At 46.0% G+C, this 25,737-nt stretch overlaps 1 protein-coding gene across 1 annotated transcript in view; it reads right to left on the reverse strand.

Moving 5' to 3' along the window:
* LOC138491245 (disintegrin and metalloproteinase domain-containing protein 9-like) overlaps nt 1-25,737 on the reverse strand; it is a 2,911,326-nt gene that overhangs the window by 232,921 nt on the left and 2,652,668 nt on the right. The window contains exon 18 of the mRNA XM_069617655.1: nt 21,907-22,021. Within this exon, the coding sequence (XP_069473756.1) occupies nt 21,907-22,021 (115 nt within the window). The remainder of the gene's footprint in view (nt 1-21,906; nt 22,022-25,737) is intronic.

Raw genomic sequence — 25,737 nt, forward strand, 5'->3', positions numbered from 1 at the left:
CAGCTGCCTACAGCCCTTGTCCCATGGGCTCCCTACCTTGCAGCTTGCTACCCTCTGCTGTCTCCAAACCCTTGTCCTTTGGGCTCCCTACCTTGCAGCCTGCACCTCTTCGCTGCCTACAGCCCTTGTCCTCTGGGCTCCATTCTTGAAGCCTGCTCCCTCCGCTGCCTACAGCCCTTGTCCTCTGCACTCCTTCCTTGCAGCCTGTCTCCCTCCGCTGCCTATAGCCCTTGTCCTCTGGGCTCCCTGCCTTGCAGCTTGCTACACTCCTCTGCCTTACAGCCTGTTTTACACTTAGCTACCTACGGCCCTGCTCCTCTGGGCTCCCTACCTCGCGGCCCTATTCTTTTGGGATCTCTGTCTGTCGCCTCCTACTAATCTCTTTCTGTCCTGTTCTTCTGGACTCCCTGCCTTGCAGCCTACTATTGTCCTCCGCAGTCCACTACAGTTTGCCTGCACCTAGTCCCACTCTTGACTGCAGACCTGCTTCCTACTTGCAGCCCTTCTGTTGTCCTGACTGCAGCTCCCTTGTTCTCTTCCTTGAGTATTCTGTACTCCACCTTAGGTTATCTACTTCAGTCTTACTGCCTTTCCTTCATTTCCTTCTGTTAGATTGCTCATTGACTTCCTTTTCCCTGGATATATCTGTTCTTGTCTTCTCATGTGTCTTATGTAATCCCTTTGTACAGAGCTTGCCTGTTGGTTTCCGGCAGACAACCTCTGCCCCTTCCCTTGTCGCGTTTTCAGTGTTACAGACACCCACTGCTGTTATTCCCAACCATGAGCATACAGCGTGGGCCTCTGTTATAGCAATCTGTGCAGAAGGCTGGAGTTTCCTAAGGTTCGTGGAACACTCTTTCCCATTTCAGCATACATCCCAAGAGGGAATCCAGTTTGTTTGTACCTTTGTATCTTTTGCCCACTTTGGCTCACTGCTACAGTTTCCTACTCTTCTTTCTTGTTGAACTTCCTCCTGTGTGTGCTTATCTGCTACCTTACTTCAGCACAGCCACCCAAAACCTACCTGGGTACCCTGTGCCACTCTTGACAGAGTGCCATTCCTGACAAGTTAGCCCACAAGATACCTTTGCTGGCTACCCACTTAAGTTTTAAGAAGACCAAGGAAAGGCTCTCTCTTTACTTCTATTGGCCTAAGATGGGTACAGAAGTAGACAAATTCTGCAGAAGCTGTCGCACTTGCCAAACCTCTGGCAAGAGTGGTTCCAAGAATGTGCCACCCTTAGTGCCTCTCCCAGTGGTGGGAGTTCCTTTTGAGAGGGTCGGATTGCCATTGTTGGTCCTCTTGATCCTCCCGCATCTTCGGGCAACAGGTTTATCCTGGTTGTAGTGGATCATGCCACTAGATTTCCTGAAGCCATACCTATGAGGACTGTTACGGCTCCGGCTGTGGCTAAGGCCCTACTTGGTATTTTTACCAGAGTAGGTTTTCCTAAGGAGGGGATATCTGACAGATGATCACATTTTATGTCCAACTACATGCAAGTCATGTGGAAAACCTGTGGAGTTACCTACAAGTTCTCAACTGCCTACCACCCCCAAACCAATGGATTGGTAGAGAGGTTTAACAGAACTATGAAGCGCATAATAGGTGCTTTAGAAGAACCCCTTAAGAGAAAGTGGGACCTTCTACTGCCATGCCTTCTCTTTGCATATAGAGAAGTCCCTCAGGAGGGAGTAGGATTTAGTCCCTTTGAACTTCTCTATGGCCATCAAGTCAGAGGTCCATTGGCCCTGATTAAGGAGGGGTTGGAGAGTGGTCCTTCCACCAAGCCAGTCAGAGTGACTGACTATGTGATAGGTCTCCGGAGGAGAATGTCACACATGATGGCAGAGGCAACTGATAACTTGAAGGCTGGTCAAGCTCTGGTCAAACATTGGCATGACCAGAAGGCTAACATGGTAGAGTTTACTCAAGACCAGCTTGTTCTTGTTATGGCCCCCACAAGGCAGAGGGCCTTGTAGGACAAATGGATAGGACCCTTCAAGGTTGTAGGTAAACTTGGAGAGGTGAACTATCTGGTGGTCGTAGACAAACCTAAGGAGGCTCCCAGAGTCTTTCACACCAACCGTTTGAGGGCATATGTCTCCCGACCTGACATAGGAGCTTTGCTTCTAGCTTCAGCTCAGGAGGAGGAGGAGAGTGAACCTCTGCCTGACCTCCTCAGAGGCTTACCTTTAGATTAGCATGTGGAAGGACTCAATCTTTCTTCCAGTCTCACATCCGACCAGCAGGATGAGTGCAAGTTACTGTTGAATCAGTTTGTCTCCCTGTTCTCACTTTCACCAGCCTTAACCCCTTGGGGCCAGCATGATATACTCACTAGTGACTGTTTGCCTGTCAAAAGCAGAGGGTACAGAATGTCAGACAATGTCAGAACCCATATAAGGAATGAGGTCAACAAGATGCTTGATCTTGAGGTTATAGAGCCCTCTACTAGCCCATGGTCTAGCCCAGTTGTGCTTGTACCAAAGGCAGGATCCAAGGAGTTGAGATTCTGCGTGGACTATAGAGCTCTGAATGCAGTCACCACGATTGATGCCCATCCTTTACCTAGGACAGATAGCTGGTGGACAAACTTGGTACAGGCAAGTACCTCAGCACATTTGACCTAACGTCAGGCTATTGGCAAATAGCCCTGACAGACCATGCCAAGGAGAAAACTGTATTTTCTACCCCACCTGGCCTCTACCAATTCAAGGTAATGCCTTTTGGATTGAAAAATGCACCTGCTACATTTCAGAGAATGGTCAATCAAGTTCTGAATGGGATGGAGGACTTCTGCATGGCATACGTGGATGACATTGCAGTGTTCAGCCCTACATGGAAAGAACATATTGAACCCCTAGGCTATGTATTGCAGGCTCTGGAACAGGCCCATCTGACCATAAAGGCAAGCAAATGTCAAATTGGACACAAGATCCACCCATAGCCCACACACCCTCCCCAACACCATGCAGCCATTAGGAGCAGGGAGGAGACAGCAATAAGGGCCCAGGTGAACCAATGCACACAAGGCCTACACAAAAACCACCCATGCACCACACACCCTACCCAACACCATGTTTCTATTTGGAGCCGGGAGCCTTGATGTGGACATGTACATGCTGCGCCTGGAGCTACAGAGGCCTGAAAACCAGCACAGGGCCTTGGGAGCACAGGGGGCGGGGTGGGGAGGAGGAGAGGAAGAGGGAGAGGGAGAAGACCAGCACCAGCAAGGCGACCAGCAATCCCCAGGGTCTGGCCAACACCCTGGGCCCTGACTGATGGGCATTTGGTGTCTGAGTACAGGCTCGACAGGGCAACCATCACCCAGTTGATGGACACAATCCAGGGTGACATAGCCAGCCGGATATCCATCGGTACCACTGTGCCTCCACTTGTGAAGCTTGTGTCTGTCCTACAGTACCTCGGGACTGGCAGCTTCCAACACACAGTTGCCATGATACATGGTATGGCTCAGTCCCCCTTCAGGGTCTTGCTGGGACAGGTGTTGGATGCACTGCTGCTCCATGTCAATGTGCACATTGCATTGCCAGCCATACAGGCACAGGTCAACCAAGTCAAGGCACAGTTCCATGCCATTGCCCAAGTCCTGAACATCATTGGGGTCCTAGACTGTACACATGTTGCTCTTGTAGCACCCCGGGACCATGCGGCAGCTTACAGGGACCGCAAGAGGTTCCATTCCCTCAACGTGCAGATGACCTGTAGCCCCGATCTGACCTTCTGCCACTGCTGCGCCCACTACCCAGGTTTTACCCATGACTCCATGGTGCTGCGCAACAGTACCCTGCCAGCCTACATGGAGAGGCACTGAGGCGAACGCACATGGAAATTGGGTGGGTAGAATTCCTGCATGAAATACATGCCAACATTCACCAGATGAAAGGGGGGCAGGCACACCGGAATCCTTGCATGCCACCAGGATACACAGCCAGCACTAGCACTATTTTACATGCATGTGTGGCATACAAAGACCCCTGCACATGTTCCCCACGGCAGAACACACAGAAGGTGAATCACACACACTTGTGAATGCACATTCACACACGGAAACCCAGAATACTTCATTTCTGTCTTGCAGTGCTGCTACTCACCCTGACACCAAAGAGCAATCTCACCCTGGCCACCACACAGGAATGCCTAGTGAGTCCAATTGAAAACACATCCACAACACCACTGTAGATAAGCAGGAGAAGGCACGACCATGAACATCCCTGAGATAGTGACCCCTGAATGGCCATTCACAAGTCTGTCCAAATGTAGATAAAGCTTCCATGTACCAAACGCACCAACAACCATGGAGACAGCCACGACCCATCACTCAATATAGTATGTGAGCAGGCAGATATGACAGGAGCCCCATCCTGAAGTAAGGGATGCACCACTGTGGCAACGAGACATAGGGGGTCGTGCATGCAGTAAGGCCACCCTAAAGGAAATGGGGCACATTGCAGAGCACACACGGTGCACATGAAGACACCACAATCAAAGAACAAATTGAAACATGAACCTACTTGGTCAGCATGAGTGTCACACATATCTCCATAAACATAGTCTTTGATACACTGTACATTGGCACCACGTGCATGCAAAGGTAACCTGCCACATTAGACCTTAATCATTTACACAGCCTGCATGTATAGGTCAGCCCATGCATGTCCCTAATAAGATGGATGTATATAGATATTGCAATGAGATAGCATGTAGGTGTTGCACACATACATGACCATAGTACTTAGGGAATGATGTGTATCCCTTGCACATCCACTGAACCAACCTAGCCCTAATGTATACATTTTCCCCTGCAGGTGATTCCGGAAACCTGCAGTACACCTGGCTCATGACCCTTGTCCGTAACCCACAAAATCCAGCTGACCTGGCATATAACATTGTCCATAGGCGTACACGCATTTGTGTCGAAATTGCATTTGGTTTGCTTAAGGCACGTTTCAGGTGGCTAGATCGTTCAGGAGGGGCACTGATGTATGCGCCTGAGAAAGTGGGGGAAATTGTACTCACCTGTGCCATGCTGCACAACATCTGCTGCCGCAGGCACGTGCCACTACCCACGGATGCTGATGGAGAAACACCTGGGAATGTGAGTGACAATGAGCATGCCCCAGTAGCTGAGGCCAAAGCACACAAGGGATGGGGAGATGGAGGGGAGGGTGGCCAGACAGGAGTAGATTGACAATGATTTCAGAACTGGTCAATGGGTACATGTCACAAACATCACTTGTCAAAAGAATAGCACTTCAACACAATCATTAATGTCCAAGCCTTCTATGCAGTATGAACAAGATTTATTTAGCCTTCACCAAACCCTCTGCCCCCTCAACCATCCCAACACACAATCCCCCCTCAAACACCTCAACACACAATCCCCACTCCTGCCTCCAACATCCCAACACACAATCCTCCAACAAAACAGTGCATGTGGGTCCATGTGCCCGGGCCTCGGCCCAAATGTGCTCTGTCCATCTATAATGGTCGTGGACGCTTCCCACGTCCAGGTCCCTGTGGTGAGCGGCGTTGGGGATTGCGCAAGGAATGTCGCCTGGGCAAACCCTAAAGGGATACTTCTGTGGGTGTTGTGGTGGTTGATGGGATTGCTATCGCCAACAGCAGCTGCTTGCGCAGCAGACTGTTGGCCTCCTGCATCTGCTCTGCATAAGCAGATTGGCCCTCACAGAGCTCACAGACTCTCTGTCCAAATCCAGTCAGGGCCGCTGGACACCTCTCAACCACTCTACGGGTGCGGGTACTGTCCCACTCCATGGTCTTGGCTGCACCACGAATGACACGGCTTATTGCCTTAATGTGGCGGTTGTGCTCACCCGCCATGGCCTCAATTTTCCTGACGTTCCTCTATGACGTCCAGCCGTCCCATTACAGCAGCTCCTGTGACTCTGGGTCTGTCAGGTGTGGTGTTCATCGGCCTGCCAGGTCTACGCAGGGTTTTAGGAGAGCTGTTGTGGACATGGCGACCTGTCTGGTGCGGCTGCCGTGGTTGGAGAGGCTGCCTTCAGGTGAGCCATAAGAAGTGGTGTCCACATTGGGCAATGGTGTGCAGGCACGACGTCCACATGCAGGGACATGGGGAGCGTGTATTTCCACTGGCACCTGCTCCGGGGTCCCTTGGGTTTTGGCCATCTCCTGATTGCCACTCTGACTGGGTGAGAACACTGCTGCACCGTGTTGTTCGCCAGTGGATGTGTGGCCCTCATCCGTGTTTGTCCCACTGGTGGCTACCTCCACATTCTGCAACCCCCTGGTGGCTTCTGGCATTTGAGGCGGTGATACCCTGATGCTTTTGGACATTGAGCGGGTCTGACTGGGCTGTGGTGGGGTGAGCTGGGATGTGTCCTGATCCTTGATTTCTCAGGACAGTCCCTTTGTGGGTTGGTGGTGCTGGTCGATGCGCATATGTGCGTGCGCCTGGATGGGCCAGCTTCTTCCGCATCAACATTGCCCTGCAATGATCGCTGCGTGCCTGTAGGGTAGATAGGTTGTGGTATGAGGAGAGGGTGACTTACATTTGTATCATGCATTTCATGCTTTACAGAGGGTTAGGGCACATTTAGTATCATGCTTGGTCATTACATGTTTGTTATTCACTATGTTGGGATTGCTGGAACATGCTACAGGGGAGGGACACTGCTTGGACATGTTGGTGTGGCATCTTCAGATGTCTGATGTGAATGCAGAGCTCCCATGACGCTGTATGTGAGAAGGGGGCTTTGATACGCATGCACACATCACGTTGCTGTGGCCAGGCCATGGATCTGTTTTCCTTGGGGCTAACGTTGATACATTGGAGGTACTTAGGCTTGTCAAGATACCTGGGGGCGCTATGGTACGGTGGTACAAGGGAGCACTCATGGGTGGCTGCGGTGCATCACACACATTGCAACCACATACATTCACACTGGGTATGGAGGGTCGGGCCTGACAAAATAATTAATTTTCAATGCAAGGGCTAGGGGGGTGGTTTCTCACCTGCAGCCTCCTGGGTGACAGTGCCTCCCTCCGCTCCTCCAACTCCCACAATTGTACCCATGTCTATTAGGGTGGTCATCTGCTGCTCCCATGGTGTGAGCTCCTGTGGTGGTGGCCCTCCTCCAGTCCCCAAGCTCTCGCTCCTGTGCTGGGCCAGGAGCCCACAGACACATACCCGCAAGTCGTTGACCCGCTTCCGTCAGTCCGCCCCGTCCCTGGGCATACGGCCCACCGATGTCACCTTCTGGCTCACTTCTCTCCGGATCTGTGTTCGCCGCTGTACACTGGTCTTACGCTGCTGTGGCCCATACAGCTCATCTTGATGGCCCATGACCTCCTCCAGGAGTATAGTAAGTTCTTAGTCAGAGAACTTGGGTTTTCTGAACCTGTCTAAGGCTGACTTGCCGCTGGTACGCTCCTGGGACATTTTCCAGGATTTTCAAGAGTGATGGCTTACAGGGGCCCTATTTGCATTAACGCCAAGGCCATGTGCACATGCACGCCAACTCTTGATCTGCCGCTGTTTATGCCACTCATCGTGGCGTTAACGCAAATAGCGCTCGGCGGATATTACGCTGGGAATACCGCCCAACTCGTGATGACCCCCTTAGTCTAAAATCTTCCCACTGGCCCAGTGAGCTAGATTTAGTTGGGCAATAGACCTGTTTCAGTGAAGAACTTGTAGACGAGGAAGATGGTGATCTATGGCGTTGCTTCTTTCCGTTTCTAGAGGACGACGAGTGGTGTGAACTACTACGTGACCGGAAATGCGTATTGTTTTTGCGTCAAGGAGAATCTGTTCTCGACTCGTCCGAACTTTTTTGTTTTTTCAACAGAGTTGAAGGGGATTTGTGGGTCCTACCCACTGCAAGCTTCCCTCTACGTGCTCTCAGGGCTTTGGCTGTCAGGGACAGGCAGTCCTCAAACTCCGATGGTGGATAAATCGGCCCCAGACACCATGGGCAGATTATATGGGGGTCCGTAACCGATACAAATGGTGCACAATCACCTGAATACACCAGGTTGCTATTCAGTATTACCTGCCAATCCGACCCAAAGTATCATTGCAGTAGCATTATAATTAACTAATAAATGGCACAAGAAATGTTTGCTTACAGATGTAGAAAAACAATTTCTGCTGGTTGACTGTCCCACAACGCCCACTATTTACTTTCTCCCTAAAATCCACAAACAATTTGACTTAATACCAGAAGGAAGACCAAATGTTAGTGGGAAAGGTGGGACTTTGGAGCCTTTGGCTGTATACATCAATGAATATTTGCTGCCTGCAGTGGTACATACGCCCACATATATTTGGGACACTATGCATGTTTTGCAGATTTTTCAAGATTTAACCACAGAACCACAACATTTGCTAGTAACACTGGATGTTAAAGCACTCTATACTTCAATCAACCATGCACGAGCAATTGATAGTGTTAATGAAATCTTTCGGGATAAGTTGGCATCATACCATGTGCACATTGAGATGCTCAAAGAACTACTGTCATTCACTTTGGAAAACAATGTGTTCCTGTTTGATAATGTGTATTACAAGCAACAAGTGGGTATAGCTATGGGGGTACGTTTTGCCCTGGCTCTGGCCAATATTTGTATGCATCATTTTAAGCAGGAATTTGCACTGTGTATCTCTGTTTTCCACTTTCACATTCATCTATGGTAACAATACATAGATGATGAAACCATGGTCTGGTCTGGCTCAATTGAGCTTTTAATGGAATTTGTTGGAAACATTAATTCTAATGATTGGGGGCTTACGTTCACCTATACATTCAGCAACAGCAGTATAGACTTTTTGGACCTGAACATTTATTTGACGCTGACAGAGTATGTTACACATACATTTAGGAAGAGCACATCGGTTAATGCTGTGCTAATGCAACCAGTTGCCATAAAAAGTCAGTTATAACTAATATCCCTGTAGGGGAGTATATTAGAGCCAGAAGAAATTCCAGTTGCACGAGTGATTTTCTTACTGAATGTGCACATATTAGGAGGAGATTTTTGGCAAGAGGCTACAAAACAGTCACACTGGATAAGGCACAAAAACAAGTTAATCAAATGGAGAGAGTCGATCTGTTGACACCAAAAGCCAAGCAATCGGAATGTTCATACAACAAACTTAGGTTTATTACCAGGTATAATGCAGATAGCCAGTGGCTATTCAAGATTCTTAATCGACATTGGCACCATCATGTTGAGTATATTGATAATAAACCATGCATTACCTATTGCAAAGCACGTACCCTTAGGAACATACCTTGACCTTCATTAATGAGTAACCCAAGTAATGAAGGTAACTGTTTACATTGAATGAGATATAAGGGTTTTTACAAATGTGGGGGATGTTCCATGTGCCTGTATGCTTTAGAAACCAAGCAGGTTAACTTTGGTACAATGGGCACACATTACATAGATACGTTCATTAATTGCAATTCAAAATGTGTAGTTTATTGTATAATTTGCTTATGTGGAGCTCACTACATTGTCTGTACTATTAGGGCACGCAAGATTAGGATCAGAGAGCACTTGAACACCATTTCCAGTCAGAATTGCAAATAGCCACTTGCCACCCATTGGCAACATTACCATCAAATGGATGAAAAAAAAGGATATATGTTTTTTTGGAATGGCTAAAGCTACTTTGTCACCTAGAGGTGGCAATCTACAATTGAAACTAAGACAATTATAGGCACGTCTAATATGCAAGTATAGAACAGCACATACTGTCAAGGAGTTCCCCCCTTCTCACCTGAGTTCAATCTTTGCAGGATTTCTTGATCGATGCCTTCTTGCGGACGGATCGAGTCTTGAATAAGGCTGCACGAGCCTCTTCCAACTCCAGCGTGCGTTCAAAGTTCCGGGAAGCAAAGATCCAGGAATCCGGGAAATTTGCTACTAGCACACGAGTCCAGGAATCAAGAAAGGAAGGAAAGGGACTAGGAATGGGGTTGGATGGAAAGAAGCAAGGAAAACAATACCGCAAGCTACGGAGCACACGTCTGGTTGCTACTTCGCAATAGCATTGAGACGCACGGAGCTGCAGAAGGCGTGGTCTACTAATAGAACACACTACGTCTAAGGTGTACAGCGAGGAAGGTGTTTCACAGTGGACGGCCATGTTGGAAGTACAAGGGAGTGTAATCCCCGTTGAGACAAGGACCAGGAAGTCCAAAAGGGGCGTGTTCTGTAGTTCATGACACCATGCCTCCTCCGAAGACCCGTTCCTCCGGGTTTGACCGGGTGTATAAGGTGAAATCTTCTGAGCAGTCGAGGGGCCTTGAGATTAGAAAGTGGTTCCCAGGTTCTTTCACTAGGAGGATATCCTTTCCATTCAACCAGGTATTGAAGCTGACCCTGTTTATACCTTGAGTCACATATTTGGGATACTTCATATTCCAATTGGTTGTCGACCAGCAGAGGAGGAGATCGGCAGGATTTCCGGAAGGATTGGGTGTAGGGTTTTAATAAGGATGTGTGAAATACTGGGTGAAGTTTCTTCCAGGAGTCTGGTAGTCTGATCCGGTATGAAACTGGATTGATAATTTCCTTGATGGGAAATGGACCATAGTACCGAGGGGCCAACTTGTTTGGCCGTAGATGTCAGGGTAGTAATTTCGAGGACAACCAGACTTGATCACCAATTGCATAAGAAGGACCTGGTCTTCTTTTGGAAATCGCATACCTCTTAGTCTGTGTTCTGGCCCTCTCTAAGTTTTCTTTGGCCTCCTGGTGTACGTTGATGAGGGTTTCTATCCAGGAGTCGACAGTAGGTACTGGTGTAGGATGAGGGAGAACAGAGGGTAGAACCGATGGATGGAAACCTTGGCTACAATAAAAGGGACTGGTCTTAAGTGTTGAATGATCGGAATTGTTGTAGGCGAATTCAGCCACGGGTATCAGGAGCAACCAGTCATCCTGAACCTTGGTGGCAAAACATCGAAGATACTGCTCCAGGGTCTGATTAGCACGTTCTGTGGCCCCGTTGGTTTGGGGATGATAACCAGATGAGAGGACGCGTTGGATTCCCAAAATGCGACAGAGATGTTTCCAGAATTGAGAGACGTATTGAGGTCCTCGATCAGATATGATCTTGGAAGGAAGTCCATGTAAACGGAATATGTGTTCCAGGAAGATTCCAGCAAGCTCGACGAGGATGGTAGCTTACACAGGGGTGTAAAATGAGCCATATGAGTGAACAAGTCTATGGTAACCATGATGGTCGTGTATACTCAGCAAGGTGGTAATTCCACAATGAAGTCTGTAGATATGAATTCCCATGGCCTTGTTGGCAGTGTAGGTTGCAGTAGAAGATCTGCCGGTCTCTTGTTATCATGTTTATTTTGACTGCAGATAGTACAAGCTTTGATGTACTGCTGTACGTTGGTCTTCATTCCAGGCCACCAAAACTGTCTTTGTATGAGACGGAGGGTGTTGGTTATGCCACGATGTCCGGAGTGAAGGGTATCATGACATAGGTTTATTATTCTTTGTTGTAATTTCTGTGTAGGAATGACCAGTGCATTGTCCTTGAATAAATATCCTTCCTTAACTCTTAGGTTCCATGGATTCTTCCTTGAAATATCATTCCAGAGGTCAGAGGATTGGGTTTGCACTCGGATTTCTTCCAGGAGGTTGACTGCTTGAGCTACAAAGATCGTGTGGGGAAACATCTTAGGATAGGCCCTGTCTTCAGTAGTTACATAGTCAGGACGTCGCGATAAGGCGTCAGCAATCAGGTTTTTGATCCGGGAACATGAGTGATTTGGAATTTGATACTGAGCAAAGAAGTAGGCCCAACGCGCCTGTTAGGGAGAATTCTCTGTTTAGGCTGAATTTCCTAACCTAGTGAGTCCCCCAGCAGCTTTGCTGGATTTTTGGGGTTTATTTATTTCTCCTGCCAAGAACGAGACTCTTTTACCCTCACTCTTGGGCATGATTTGAGTGTGTTTCTTTGAATCTAGATGTGTTTAATGGGCTATGGGGACTTTTACTCCATAGGGCTTCATGTGTTTTTGTGATGTGTGTTACACAGCATCCTCAGTGCAGTGACACAGGGGTGTCATAGTCACCACCCAGTATAGACTCCATACCCTGGGACTGACTACTGTCTCCCAGGGCATGTAAAGACACCATTGACTTTACTAGTCTTAAATTCTGAACAGAACCAGTACAAACCATCATATTGTGGACGTACTGCCTGGGGCAATTCAATTGCTCCAGGGTCTGTTAGTCGAGGGGGCACGTCAGGTGGCAGTGGATACTACTTTTTATATTCAACCGCAAATATTTTCCTATGGGATTTCCCATTGTTTTAGGCTACTATCTTTATTTAATTATTAACGGTAGCCTCGAACATACCGCCGGTTTATTTAATTAATATTAATTCTCGGGTTGGTATTTTTTGCCAAAACTTGATTCTAAAATGGCGTTTGTGTTCTCTTCTGTGACTCCAACCCAAGTCGAGCCCTTTGTTCCACTTTTTGGCGGGCTTCTCCACAGAAGCCCTCCAAAGTGGAGCCACTCTGTCTGGGGTACCCAGGAGGGGCGGAGGGGGATTTAGGCACCCTGGACTGAGTTGCCTAGGCAACTCAAGTCGCACTCCGTCCTGATTGGCCCAAGTGGTGAGCCGGCTGAGTGAATGGGGGTTTTCAGCATAAAAGCAGGGCTTTGGGGACTGGAACTTCAGAAGTCGCCACAGGACCTAAGAATCCGACGAGGGAGAAGCTGAGCCGACCTGCCACGACACCACCACCGGTGGAGCCCTGCTGGACCGCCTCACCACTTTTCCCAACGACAGAGGAGATCTCCCGCCGGAGAGTCTTCGTCCTTTGACTGGTGGGGATAGCCAGTTTCACCGTCTTTTCGCCTTCCCGACGTACCTCGTGGCCGCCTTGCCTGTGCCAAGCACCCTGGCAACCGGGATACCACGTTTTACCACGACCGCGGAAAACTCTGTGGCTGGTTTCTTCCCTGGTAGTGCAACGACCTTCATCTTTCCTCCAAGTCGAGATCTTCTCTTCCCCTGGACGACAACGGAACTTGCACCCACTGCCAGGAACAACTGCCACCGCTGGAGGATCCTTCCCACTTAAGGTACCGTGTCCCGCCTGGCTTCCCTTGCTACTGACTGTACGGGGTAGATTTAGCCCCCGGCTTTCGAACCTGGGTTAGCCTGGGACACCCTGGCTAAACTTTCCTAAGCCTCTCTAAACTCTTTTTGAACTCTCTGCAAGACTTTCTAAGCCTAGTGTAACTGTGTGATCTTGGGCGCATGTGTGCTCTGCTCTCTCTAAGAGTGGGCCCAGCCTTTGGACTTTGGCTCACCAGTGAGTTTTTGCTCTTCTGCCTTGCTAACAGTGTTCCTGAATCTTAGAGTGGTGTACCTTTCCATATTCTGTCTTTTTCCCTCCCTTTCTCACAAACTTATTGGAGTGCCATCTAGTTAAGAGCTCACCTCTGTATGAAAATAAGTGGTGTTTTACTGTGACTTATCTGATAAGGAAAAAGGGGTGTACATAATACAATAGTAACTGTGTTTAGAATATTTTACAACAAGAGTGCTGGAGTGTTTCAAACCGTGTGTTTTTAAATAAATAATTATATACTTTGATACCAAAGCTCTGGTCAGTGTTTGCTTGTATTATTGTATCTGAGTGCCTATTGTGTATACTTTGCATATTGTCTAACTCTTCTTGAGGGAAGTCTGACTGCTCAGCCACAGCTACCAGGTAAATCTGGGTGGTACAGACTGCTACCAAGTGGGTTTACTGCCAACACCTGTAGTCTTAAATCTTTTGCAGTGTTCCCTAAGGGAACTGCACAGGTTTCTGCCTAACAGTGCCTGACGACTGTTCCTGCACTCCAACGCCTGTAGAATTTGAAGATTCTGATGGTCCGTGCGGACCTGAACTGGATATCTAGCACCCAGAAGTAGATGTCGCCATTCAGTGAAGGCTTGGCGGATGGCTAACAGTTCCTTTTCCAGGACGGAGTAATGTGTCTCATTGGGAGTCAGGGTTCGTGAGAGATAAGAAATAAATGGGGTGTTCCAGTTTATCCTCAAGTTCCTACTTCAAGACCGATCCTATGGCGTAGTTAGAGGCATCCGTTTCCACTAGGAATGGCCGATTTATGTCGGGTTGGGCCAAGATGGGGGCTTGCGTGAACTCTGTCTTTAAACGTTGGAATGCCTTATCTTGCAGTGTTGACCAGATAAAGGGGGTGTCTTTCTTCAAGAGGGCAACGATCGGCTGAACGATCTCGGAAAAGTTAGAAATGAACTTCCGGTAGAAGTTGGCAAGCCCCAGGAAGGATTGAACTTGTTTCACGGACGTGGGAGCGGGCCATGCCAGTGTGGCCTTTACCTTTGAAGGGTCCATACCAATTCCTTCTGGGCTAAGGATGAATCCTAGGTAGTGAACAGAAGTAATGTGAAACAAGCATTATTCGAGTTTGGCTAAAAGTTTGTGTTCACGTAGTCGTTGTAATACTGCCTTTACATGTTCTTCATGCTTTAGAGGATCCTTGGAAAAGATCAATATGTCATCCAGATAGACAATGACGAAGAGGAATAACATGTCAGAAAACTCCCTATCCATAAAACGTTGAAAAACTGCGGGGGCATTAGCTAGTCCAAAGGGCATGATAGTGACAAAGGGTGTTCTAAAGGCTGTTTTCCATTCATCTGCTTCCCGGACATGGATCAAATGATAGACACCCCAGAGATCCAACTTCGTGAATATTACGGCACCTCTCACAGCTTCCAGGATATCCGACATCAGGGGCAATGGGTGCCGATCTTTGAGGGTGTATTGATTTAAGCCACGATAGTCGAGGCAAGGTCTGAGTTCCTTGGTGTCCTTCTTGGGAACAAAGAACAACGAAGCTGGAGATTTTGAGGGTCTTATGGTGCTGTTTTCAGGGTTGGTATCCAGGTATTCTCGGAGGGCCTTTTTCTCTGGTTCGGAAGGATGAACATTCTGCCGAAGGGAATCACTGCTGAGGGATCTGTATCTATGGCACAGTCTTCAGGTCTGTGAGGGGGTAAGGCCTGGACTATGGCAGTTGAAAATACATCAGCATATCCCTGATAGGCCTCTCGGACTTTGATATTGGAAACCATGAGTGGCGTTTGCTGGTCTCTTAGTGGTTCTTTAGGGGGTGTTGAGGAGGTATCCAGGAATAGACAGTGGGACATACAAAACTATGAGCCTAGGAATAGTGATCCTGCTGTCCAATTGATATATGGATTGTGCTTCTGTAACCAGGGTACACCCAATATCATGGGGTAATGAGCTGACTTAATGATGTCGAATGTAATCCGCTCTTGGTGATGGTTTATGGAAAGCTGGATCTCTTTTGTCTGCAGGCTTATGGGTCCTGAAGTGAGGGGTCTTCCATCGATTGCTTCCACCGGCTGCATGGTGCTTCGTGTCTGATACAGAATATGATGACTAACAACCCATTCTTGATCAATGAAAATTCCCATAGCTCCGCAGTCTACCAAGGCCAGAATGGGATAGGTCTTATTCTTGGAGGGCGACAGGAAGGCCTGTAGTATCACCAAATTGCTTTGTCCAGGAGAGTTAAAGGATGGAATTGATGTGGAGCAAACATCTCTCTCCCGAAGCTCTGCTCCATCTAGGATCGGGAGCTGGTGTTTCCGAACGCCGAGGAGGGGCTAGAGGACACTCCCTAACCAAGTGTTTGTCTGAGGCACAATACATGCACAACCCCGTATGAATCCTTCTCTTCCTTTCTTGCTGGGATATAGGTCCACGGAAGGCTCCTATCTGCATGGGTTCAGGTTCAGAGACTGAGCCTGGGTTTGTGTCCGTCTTGGTGGTACTCTCAAAGGACAGCTTCAGAGGATTACCCCTGGATTTCTTCTTCTCTGCCTTCCTTTCCTGGATACGGAAATCTATTTGCATGGCAAGGTCCATTAGTGCCTGGAATGAGTTTGGGCGAGCAACTCTGGCCAACTCATCCTTAATCTCCTCATTCAGTCCTCTCCTGAAAAGGGTAAAACTCGCCTCAGGGGACCAATCAACTTCCTTGACTAATTGCTTGAATCGGGTAACATAGGTGAGCATATCCTGGGATCCTTGCTGAAAGTCTAACAGGGGTTCCTGGGCACTATAGACCTGCTCTGGATGGTCAAACATGGTCTTAAGGGCTTGTATGAAGCCATCATAGTCATCTAGGAGAGCATCGCCGGAATCAATGAGGGGCGTAGCCCAGGTTAAGGCGTTTCCTGAAAGGTGGGAAATTAGGAACCCTGCCTTAGCCCTGGGAGTTGAAAAGTAGTAGGGCTTAAAACTAAAGTGGACCAAACATGAATCCAGGAATCCGCGAAGGGTTTTTGCCGACCCATCTTATTTGTCCACTATGCCGCCCAGCAACACACTTTCTTTTGTGGCAGAATCACGGGATAGAACTAATTGTTTGAGAGTGGCGTTTTCCGCCTTTAGATTCTGCAACTCGGTTGATAGCTCTTGCATGCCACGCATCAGGTCCTGGACGGCCGCTTCCATGTTCATATCGAGTTCGGTCGGGTGGCGTCTCAAGCTGTCAAGGAGTTCCCCCCTTCTCACCTGAGTTCGAAGTTTGCTGGATTTCTTGATCGATGTCTTCTTGTGGACGGATCGAGTCTTGAATAAGGCTGCACAAGTCTCTTCCGACTCCAGCGTGCGTGCAAAGTTCCGGGATGTAAAGATCCAGGAATCCGGGAAATTTACAGAGTGCGCTACTAGCACACGAGTCCAGGAATCAAGAAAGGAAGGAAAGAGACTAGGAATGGGTTTGGATGGAAAGAAGTAAGGAAAACAATACCGCGAGCTACGGAGCACTCGTCTGGTCGCTACTTCGCAATAGCATTGAGACGCTCGGAGCCGCGGGAGGCGTGGTCTATTAATAGAACACGCTACGTCCAAGGAGTAGAGTGAGGAAGGTGTTTCACAGTGGACGGCCATGTTGGAAGTACAAGGGAGTGTAAGCCCCGTTGAGACAAGGACCAGTAAGTCCAAAAGGGACTTGTTCTGTAGTTCATGACACATACTCGCTTAAACACAGATCATAAATTATCTGTTTTCTCATGATTGTCATCGGGATGATTTTGAAGGTCGTTAATGGTCAATTGTAAAACTGTTCAAATTGCAAAAAAGGTGACTTGTCAGCGAAATATGTAATTGTAATTGTATGTACAAAAGTTCAAACCTTTGGTGGTAGCACTGCAGGTAAGTAAAAAAAAATAAAAAGACTGCGGGGGCTACCGGAGTGTCCCCTGCAACACCCCGCTCACTATACTGTGTGGTATAGTGAGCGGGGTGTTGCGGGGTACACCCCGCAGCACACCCGTGGAAAAAAAACAGGGGCTGCGGTGGTGTCCCCCGCAACACCCCGCTCACTATACTTTACAGTATACTTTACAGTATAGTGAGCGGGGGTTGCGGCGGAAACCCCTGCAGCCCCGTGAAAGAAAAGAAAAAAAAAAAGGACCCTGCAGCGCCGCTTCCCGATAACGGAAGTGAAAGGGAACTGGCACTGCAAGGACTCAGCGTGAAGAAAAAGGTAAGTGGGGTTTGTTTATGTTGGGGTGTGGGTGGGGGGTGTCATGGGTGTGTTGTTGGTGTGGGTGGGGGTGTGGTTATGCTTGTTTGTTTATTTATTTAGTAATGCGCACCAAACCGTAGGTAGCTGGGCGCAACAAGAAAAGAATACTTTCAGCTTAGTTACAACATGGTATAGGTACAATACAGGACAAAATAATTACAGAAATATATACAGGTAAGAGAATGGCGAAGGTATAAGTACAGGTAAAGGGATAAAGAAATAACAGTTAACTAGCAAAGGGTTTCTTCAAGTATAGGAGGTTGGTAGACATTAGGTGTCAACAGACCGGAGCCAAATTAGTGCCTTGTTTCTGAAGCTAGTGTAAGATTGATTTATTCTAAGGTTTAGTGGAAGGGCATTCCAATGTTGTGCAGCTTTGACTGGGAAACTACTCCCTCCAGCTTTGGTAAGCTTAGATCTGGGTATCTCTAGGCAGTGGGAATTCGTAACTCTGGTAGGTCGCAAGGACGTTTTTCTGTTTATTCTATTCATTAGGTATGGAGGGGCTGCATCATTAAGACATTTGTGGGTAAGTAAGATAGTTTTAAGTAGTACTCTGTCGCAAATTTTTAACCAGTGATAGTCTCTTCTAGAGTTTGAGATGTGTCTGTTGGATAGGTTCTATAGGTTCATGTACGTGTGTTCGCATGAGAAAGGTGCAAACTTTTGGTGGTTCGCACCTTTCTCATGCAAACTTTCCGGTCGCGGTAAAATCAGCTGTGGTCGGATCAGGTAGATCCATTGTGTCACACCAATAATAACATGACAATGGAAATGCACAAGGCGTACCAACTGGATGTTAAACCAGGAGGGGCAGCCATGGGAACCTATCATTAAGGGGCCAATATTGCAAATAAAGATGTATAGCAATCACATACATGTGCTGATACACTCTTGGTAACCTCTAATTGAGGTGCTTATGTACTTTTTAATGGTATACAGCAATCACATACATTTGATTGTGTATGTCCGAGCGGGGCGACCCGCCAATAGGAGCATTTACTAATGGGCAGTCTGTTCGGCAGAATGATGGAGTTTTCACGAACAGATCAGCATAGGTTCAATTGGGGCTTTTTAAATGTGTATGTAATGGAGGATTACGAATAGATAAGCATAGGCTTAATTTGGGCTTTTTCAATGTGTATGACGCTTTGTTCTTTCAATTGTTTACTATAATTGCAATTGTGTCATACGCTGGAAATAGGTCAGGTCTTCAACAGGCCAGTAATGATCAAACAAGCCCGGCTTAATTCTTACCAAGATGACGGGTAGGTTGGACTGCGTTCTGTATCTATGAACAATAGTCAAGTGTTTCTCAGTATAAATATAGTGACTCTTGGCAGGTGCCGCTTGCGCGATTTTACTCAGAAGCTGAAAAGTACTTACCAGGTATGGGCGGGTTGCATTATGCTAACTAGGTTGTTTGGTAGTTCAGATGGGTGGGTGCCCTATTATTGGGACTAACGCTATGTCCCCCTGGTTTTCTTTTCCCTCCCTGGCCCGTGCCGCATTGGTTTTTGTATTTCGCTTTGATATTATAAGCAGATGGGAATCCAGCAATTTTGAGGAAATATAAAGTTTTGACTATTGAGGTAAGATGATTTTGCCCACATTTTCTGCAAATGACGTGTTTGCATTTGCCTCCCATGTAGCATAATAATACATTTTTAGACTATGTTTATTTACAAATATTCTGGATATTACTCCCCTCAGATATGAAACTAGAGAATCAAAAGAAATTTGACTCATGTTAGGTAAGTGATATCGTATGGTATCTAATAAAATGTTTTTACCCTGCCCAGTCTGGTTTTCGGCCAGGCAGAGGTAACGAGAGCGTCCTGGTCTCTGTCCAGGACGACATGGCCAGGCTGGTCGATGCAGGAGATGTCAGAGCCTTGATACTATTAGATCTCTCAGCAGCCTTCGACACGTTGACCATCCTACCTTGCTATCCCACCTAGCCGAAGTCGGTATCTCTGGTCAAGTTCTAGCCTGGTTTTCCTCTTTTCTCGAGGACAAATCTCAATCTCTTTTGCTTTCTCCTTTTCTTTCGAAACCTTCCTATCTCATGTGTGGTGTACACCAGGGTTCCGCCTTGTCACCTATTCTCTTTAATATATACATCTGGGCCTTATAATGCCTCATCCACTCCTTCGGCATCAGGTTCTATTCGTATGCCGACGACACCCAGATCCTGATCTGGTTAGATCTTGATCGGGCCTTCGGTGTCGTTGTGCCTCCATCAGTGCCTGGCAGCTGTGGGGGAGTGGATGGGACTTAACTGGCTAAAGCTGAATGGTGACAAGACGGAGGTGCTGGTGGTGGGTTCTTCTCCCGATTCTTCACTATGGATTTCAACTTTCTGACCCTCTTCTCTTGGCTCTCTTCCTGTTTCCGCGATGAAACTTACAAATTTGGGAGTTATCATGACGGCCACCTTATCAATGGACTCCCAGATATCATCTGTCTGCCAGTCTGGGTTCTTCCATTTGAAAATCTTGAGACAAGTCCTCCATTTCATACCGTCTGCCTTGCAGCCACTGGTTGTAGTTGCAATAATATCTAGCTGGTTGGACTATTGTAATTCACTCTCTTGCACAGCCCAAGGGTCTGATCCTCTGCCTGCAGCGCCTCCAGAACTTCGCAGCCCGGGTGGCGACTGGATTACCTTATGGTGCCCATGTCTCCCTGGCTCTGCGTCGTTTGCATTGGTAACTGGTGGCCCAGCGCACTGATTTTATGGCACTCTGTATTGTGCACCGTGCTCTGCATGGACAGGGGGCAGAATATCTGTGCACTAAATTTTCCCGCTACCTTCCCAGGCGTTCCTTGAGATCCGAGTTGGCCGGCCTGCTGTGTGTTCCATCTTTCTGCCGTGTACGGCTTGGTGGTCGTGCCTTTTCTATTGCAGCAGCACAGCTGTGGAACAAGCTGCCTGCTGAAATGAAAAATATCCATAATCATTTGGCCTTTAGGAAGGCTATAAAAACACACCTTTTCTAATTATGATTGCTGAAGGGCTGATGGTTTGTGCTTGGGGTCTCTTTCTCCTCTGGAGCGCCATGATACCCTTGGCCGACCTTGCGCTATACAAGAAACCATAACATAACATAACTATGACTTTTGTGCTTGGCTAACAAGCCGAGTTATTGAAAACATTATATTGCGTGTCTACGTGCTCAGGTTAAATTGGGATACTTTCTTGATTTCTAGTTGTTCAATATGAGTGGGCGTGACAACACAATCAAGGTACGCATTTGTCCTTATTATTTTTTGAAATTTTGGGTATTTTTTTAGTTCATTTTGTATGGGTTAGATTGGGGTAGTTTGTGTTTGTTAGACCAATATGGGTCAGAATTGCTTGTTATGATGTGACACAGTAAGCAAACCATGCATAATCTTAAATGGGATGTCTTCATTTTGTGTGCATTGCTCTTTTCTATTTTTGCCTCTTTTGGGGTGTCTGCATTGATTATTGGAAATGTATCCTTTTTGAATCTATGGATGTGCTGAATTCCTGTTTGCACAAGCACTATAAATATTTGTGCAGGATGAAATATGGTTATATTTACAATTGGGTTTGATAATGCACTCCTGCAGCATACTGGGCGTATGTCTGTTAATTGTAATTGTCTAGTTTTTCAGTTGGTGGAGTTCCTGGGCAGGGCTGCCACGCTCAGATACAATCACCTGCAGCGGAAGTGTCACCATTAACCAATGAATAGTCTTTTCGTGGTTAGTTTGCATGTGATCACTTCTTGTACGAGCGCTGTGGTTCCCAGTCTCTTTCTGTCTTGGCTGCATTCACATCACACTACAACACCTAATAATATAAAGATATATTGAACAATCTATCTGAAGGATGAAAACTCCCAAATGGTCGAATTATAGAGCCAAAGAGAATAACAAATGATAAAACCTATCACCGTTTCAGATGCATGAACTCTGGCTGTAAAGCTCTCTTGAACTAGAGCTAAACATTATTGTACTGTTGAGATTATGTATTCAGATTTTTATTTGAACAACTTTCATTTTGTACTTTATTTTCTGAAGTGCAAAGCAAATAATTTTTCCTTATTTCTTTCTTGCAATACAGGTGTGTCAGCCTCAATACGTATTACGCAGTGATTGTTTGATGTGCTTTGCATCATGGTCCCTACTTGTATTTTATATCTATTTATTGTATTGACTGCTAAAACTGCTGAATGTACACTGTAGAAAAGATGTTTTTGTTAAACTTTACTAACCAGTGAGTAAACGTATGCGGCTTCCAGAGTCCACGCTTCCTCCATTTCCAAATTCTGTACATGTTGGAGGTTCCCATCCTTTTTTGCAGTGACAATTTCCTTTACTATTGCATACCTGAAATAAACAATCAAAATATGTTACTCTCTACCTTTTATTGTTCCCACTACAAAGTCAAAAACGTGCTTCTATGAACATTGTTACGGCACACAACTCCTTCTCTCTCCTTCCCTTATCCCTCACACAAGGATTTTATAATCTGATAATTCCACCTCAAATTCTTCTCTTTCTCTCCTCATCCACCTCCACTCTCACCCCTGATACTCTTTGCAGCCCCCTTTTTTCCCAGGGATGATAGATGGAATAATAGGGTGATGGTGCTAACTTGAACCGGAATGCAGTGATTTGTATCCTTCAAAGGGTGAATCACCTGAGCACATGTTCCTTTTTTATTGTTATTATCATTATTTATTTATTTGTTGCAGTTGGTAAACCAACTTTTCAAATGTTAGATCTTTAAAAATCATAATTCCAGTGCATCAACAAACTACAGACTTAATATAGTGCATCAACAAGCTACAAAACTTATATACATCACAATACTCATAATACTCATACTAAACTAAAAATCACATTTTTCATGCCGAAGAGGAAATCATTGCTCCCACTTTGCACCTTGAAGTACCAGGCAATACTATGTCTAAAAATTGCACAATGGCAATCTGAACAGTTAATCTCGGATTAGAGAACAGCGCATTCCATATTTGATCATGATCTACATGATTCTGTACAGTGAGTTTCTTTCCAAAACATTTTACCCTTATCACATCCAATGCTGTGCACTTGATTATAAGGTGCTGTAGAGTTTCCCTCTGCTCCCTAATCAAGCAGAACCGACAATAATTTTGCTCTCTCGATATTAATCACCTTCTGCACAAGATGTCTTTCGTTTCGTACTGATTCAGTCTAAATTTTAATAATTTTCGACGATATGAGTGAGATGGAAATTTTAATAAATAATCAGCTGTCACTCCATACCTTTTAGAGCCAAACACACTTGAGTTGAAATCCTTAAGTTTAGAACACAATGCCATGTTGCCAACCCAATCATATTCAGAGATTTTCTTTTCCCACAATCTGGGTTGGTTAACAAGAGCTCAATTGTTACTGCGGCATTGGCTGCTGCATTTAGAGTATAGTGCCGCCACGTTCTTGATAAACCATCATCGGAGGAGAACGCATTTTGGGCTAATACATTCAGAAGGGATGGCTTCCCTAACCCTTCTAATAATTTTCGCAACAGGGCACACTGTTTCTATAATACTTGAGAGTGCAAAGATGTTAAGCCCAGTTTGAATCGCAGTAAGGCCAAGGGTGTCCCGGGCGGTAAGGCTAAGACTGCTTTCCAGTATTTCGCTTCCCAACCATCCCAAACCCAACGATCTTGCGGAGCAAAAGGCTCCACCCCATATAGTATAATCGGAACTACCTTTGATTTAAAAAAGTATATGACATGTTTCAGTGAAAACTTCCCAAATTTTCTTAGGAGTATCTTTGACTGAGAAATCAAGGGTCCTAGCTTCGATTTGATTTCACACATTTGAATTTTTGGAGTTTTTTGATGTTTAATGTAGACTCCCACATATTTGTATCTTAAAACTACTGAGAGTTTACATTGATGAAGAAACCACCTCAAACTATGGTTTTTTGGATTTTTGTTGCAAATTAGAATTTGCGATTTGGTGGTTTTTACAATTAGATTCTTAGTTATGACATACATTTCCAATTGTTTCAGCATATTTTGCAAACCAATAGGTGTCTAAGAAAGCAAGACCAAGACGTCCGCATATAACAGATTTGCTATCTTTTGATGACCAATGCGAGGAGCGTCAGTAGTGCAGTTCGTCAGTGAAGGTCCCAAATCCAGAATAAAGAAATTGAACAGAAATGAGGCAAGGGCACAGCCCTGCTTCACTCCTCTGTGTGTTAAGATTGGGGGTGACAATTTGCCTTCCAAGTTTAATTTCACTCGCATAGAGGTGTTCAGATGTAGTTGCATTACCAAATTTAATAAAGATGGAGGACAATGATGTTGCTTAAGTTTGTCTGCAAGTATTGATCTGTCTATAGAATCAAATGCTGATTTGAAATCAATAAAACCTAAGTACAATGGACCACCACCATCGGCTTGTTTTGATTGAATTATTGAAAGAGCCATGATTTTAGGGATCGTTCCCATTCCTTTTACAAATCCAGACTGAAGCGGATCTTTCAAATTGACTACCGGATACCCACTTGTTGAGCTCCTTCAGAATGATTCTACAAAATATTTTGCTGGGAGCATCTAACAGTTAGATTGGACGATAGCTCACAGGTGATTGGCGATCGCCTTTTTTGTAAATGGGTATTGTGATCGCTTCAGTCCAAGATTTTGGTAGTTTTTGCTGTTGATTAATGGCTGAATATATCTTGAAAAGAATTGAGCTCCAAATTTCTAAGTGTTTTTTCATTATATAATTAGAAATTCCGTCAGGGCCCACAGCTCGTGAATTGCTAGAAGTCATAATTAGTTGTTTAATTTCAACCAGATCCAATTGCAACCAAAATTTCGAATATCCCTGAGGTAAAGTCAGAGGCTGAGAGTTAGAAGGTAGGGCATACAACTGCTCGAAGTGGTTCACCCACTGCTGATTTAATGAGGCCCACATTGTTGATATATTTTTCTGTGGTAGCATGGTTAACATATGTACACCATCACTTTGGTAAAGAGTTGCTCGATACTCCATACGCCAAACGACTACTCCATAGTCGTTTGCCAAGTGTCACTTTTGTTCGGGTCAGGGAGATTTTGATTGAAATGAATCAAAGCGTTCTCCGTCCATCATAAACGATTCCCACCACAGTTAACCACTAGACAACAATTTTTCGATGCCTTTGGCTTAATGACCTCAGTTCTTGAGCCGGATTGTCAACTGGCACACAGCAGATCATGGTCACTCGCCGTCGACGGTGACACCTTAGACGCGTGCATCTTAGACCATAACTCAAAGTTCACATACACATAATCAATGGTTGAAGAAGAGCTACTTCTATGCCAAGTTGGTGCCGAAGAGACATCTGGACTAATGGCCCCATTCAAAATGTATACATTTCTAAATGAGACTAACGAGTTCTCGCACCAACCTCTCACATTGTTGCTCGTCATTTTTTGCAAAGCAATTCAAGTTCAGGTCCCCAGCCAAAATAAGATGAATAATACTTTGATCTTCATCCACCATGTCAAACAACACATTCAAATCCCTGAAAAACATATCTGTGGTGATGGCTACAGAATTCCAATAAATATTGAAAATTGCATATACGCCACCATGAATAACTGCTCAAACAAGTTGCATATAAGGATTTGGGGCTGCCTAAAGATCGGACGAATAATCCGAGCCATCTTTTAATGCCACCACTAGTCCCGCAGATGGTCTGCCTATCAGGGACTTTATGGCAGGAACATGATGAACCTGGTCCTCAGCCCAAATTAGGGGTGAAATTAGCCAAGTTTCCTGAAGGAGGATTATATCAAACTTGCTTAACCCACTCTCGTCATTGTTCAGGAGGTGCTTAACGCCTCGAGAATTCCAACTGACCAATGAGAGAGAATGAAGACCTATGGGGTTGCATAATTAGTTCCATTTTGAATTGCAATTGCAAGGACAGGGCACCCCTCCTTGCAACAATTGTTTATTGTTTGTGTCAATTGAAGGCAGGATTTTGAAATTTGGTGCGCATTCCATACTGCTTGTTACTAATGGACTGGACATACTGTCTGCTTCTACACTAAG

This window comes from Ambystoma mexicanum, chromosome 10 (assembly GCF_040938575.1).
Source record: "Ambystoma mexicanum isolate Mex_15411 chromosome 10, UKY_AmexF1_1, whole genome shotgun sequence".
NCBI classification, from domain to species: Eukaryota; Metazoa; Chordata; class Amphibia; order Caudata; family Ambystomatidae; genus Ambystoma; species Ambystoma mexicanum.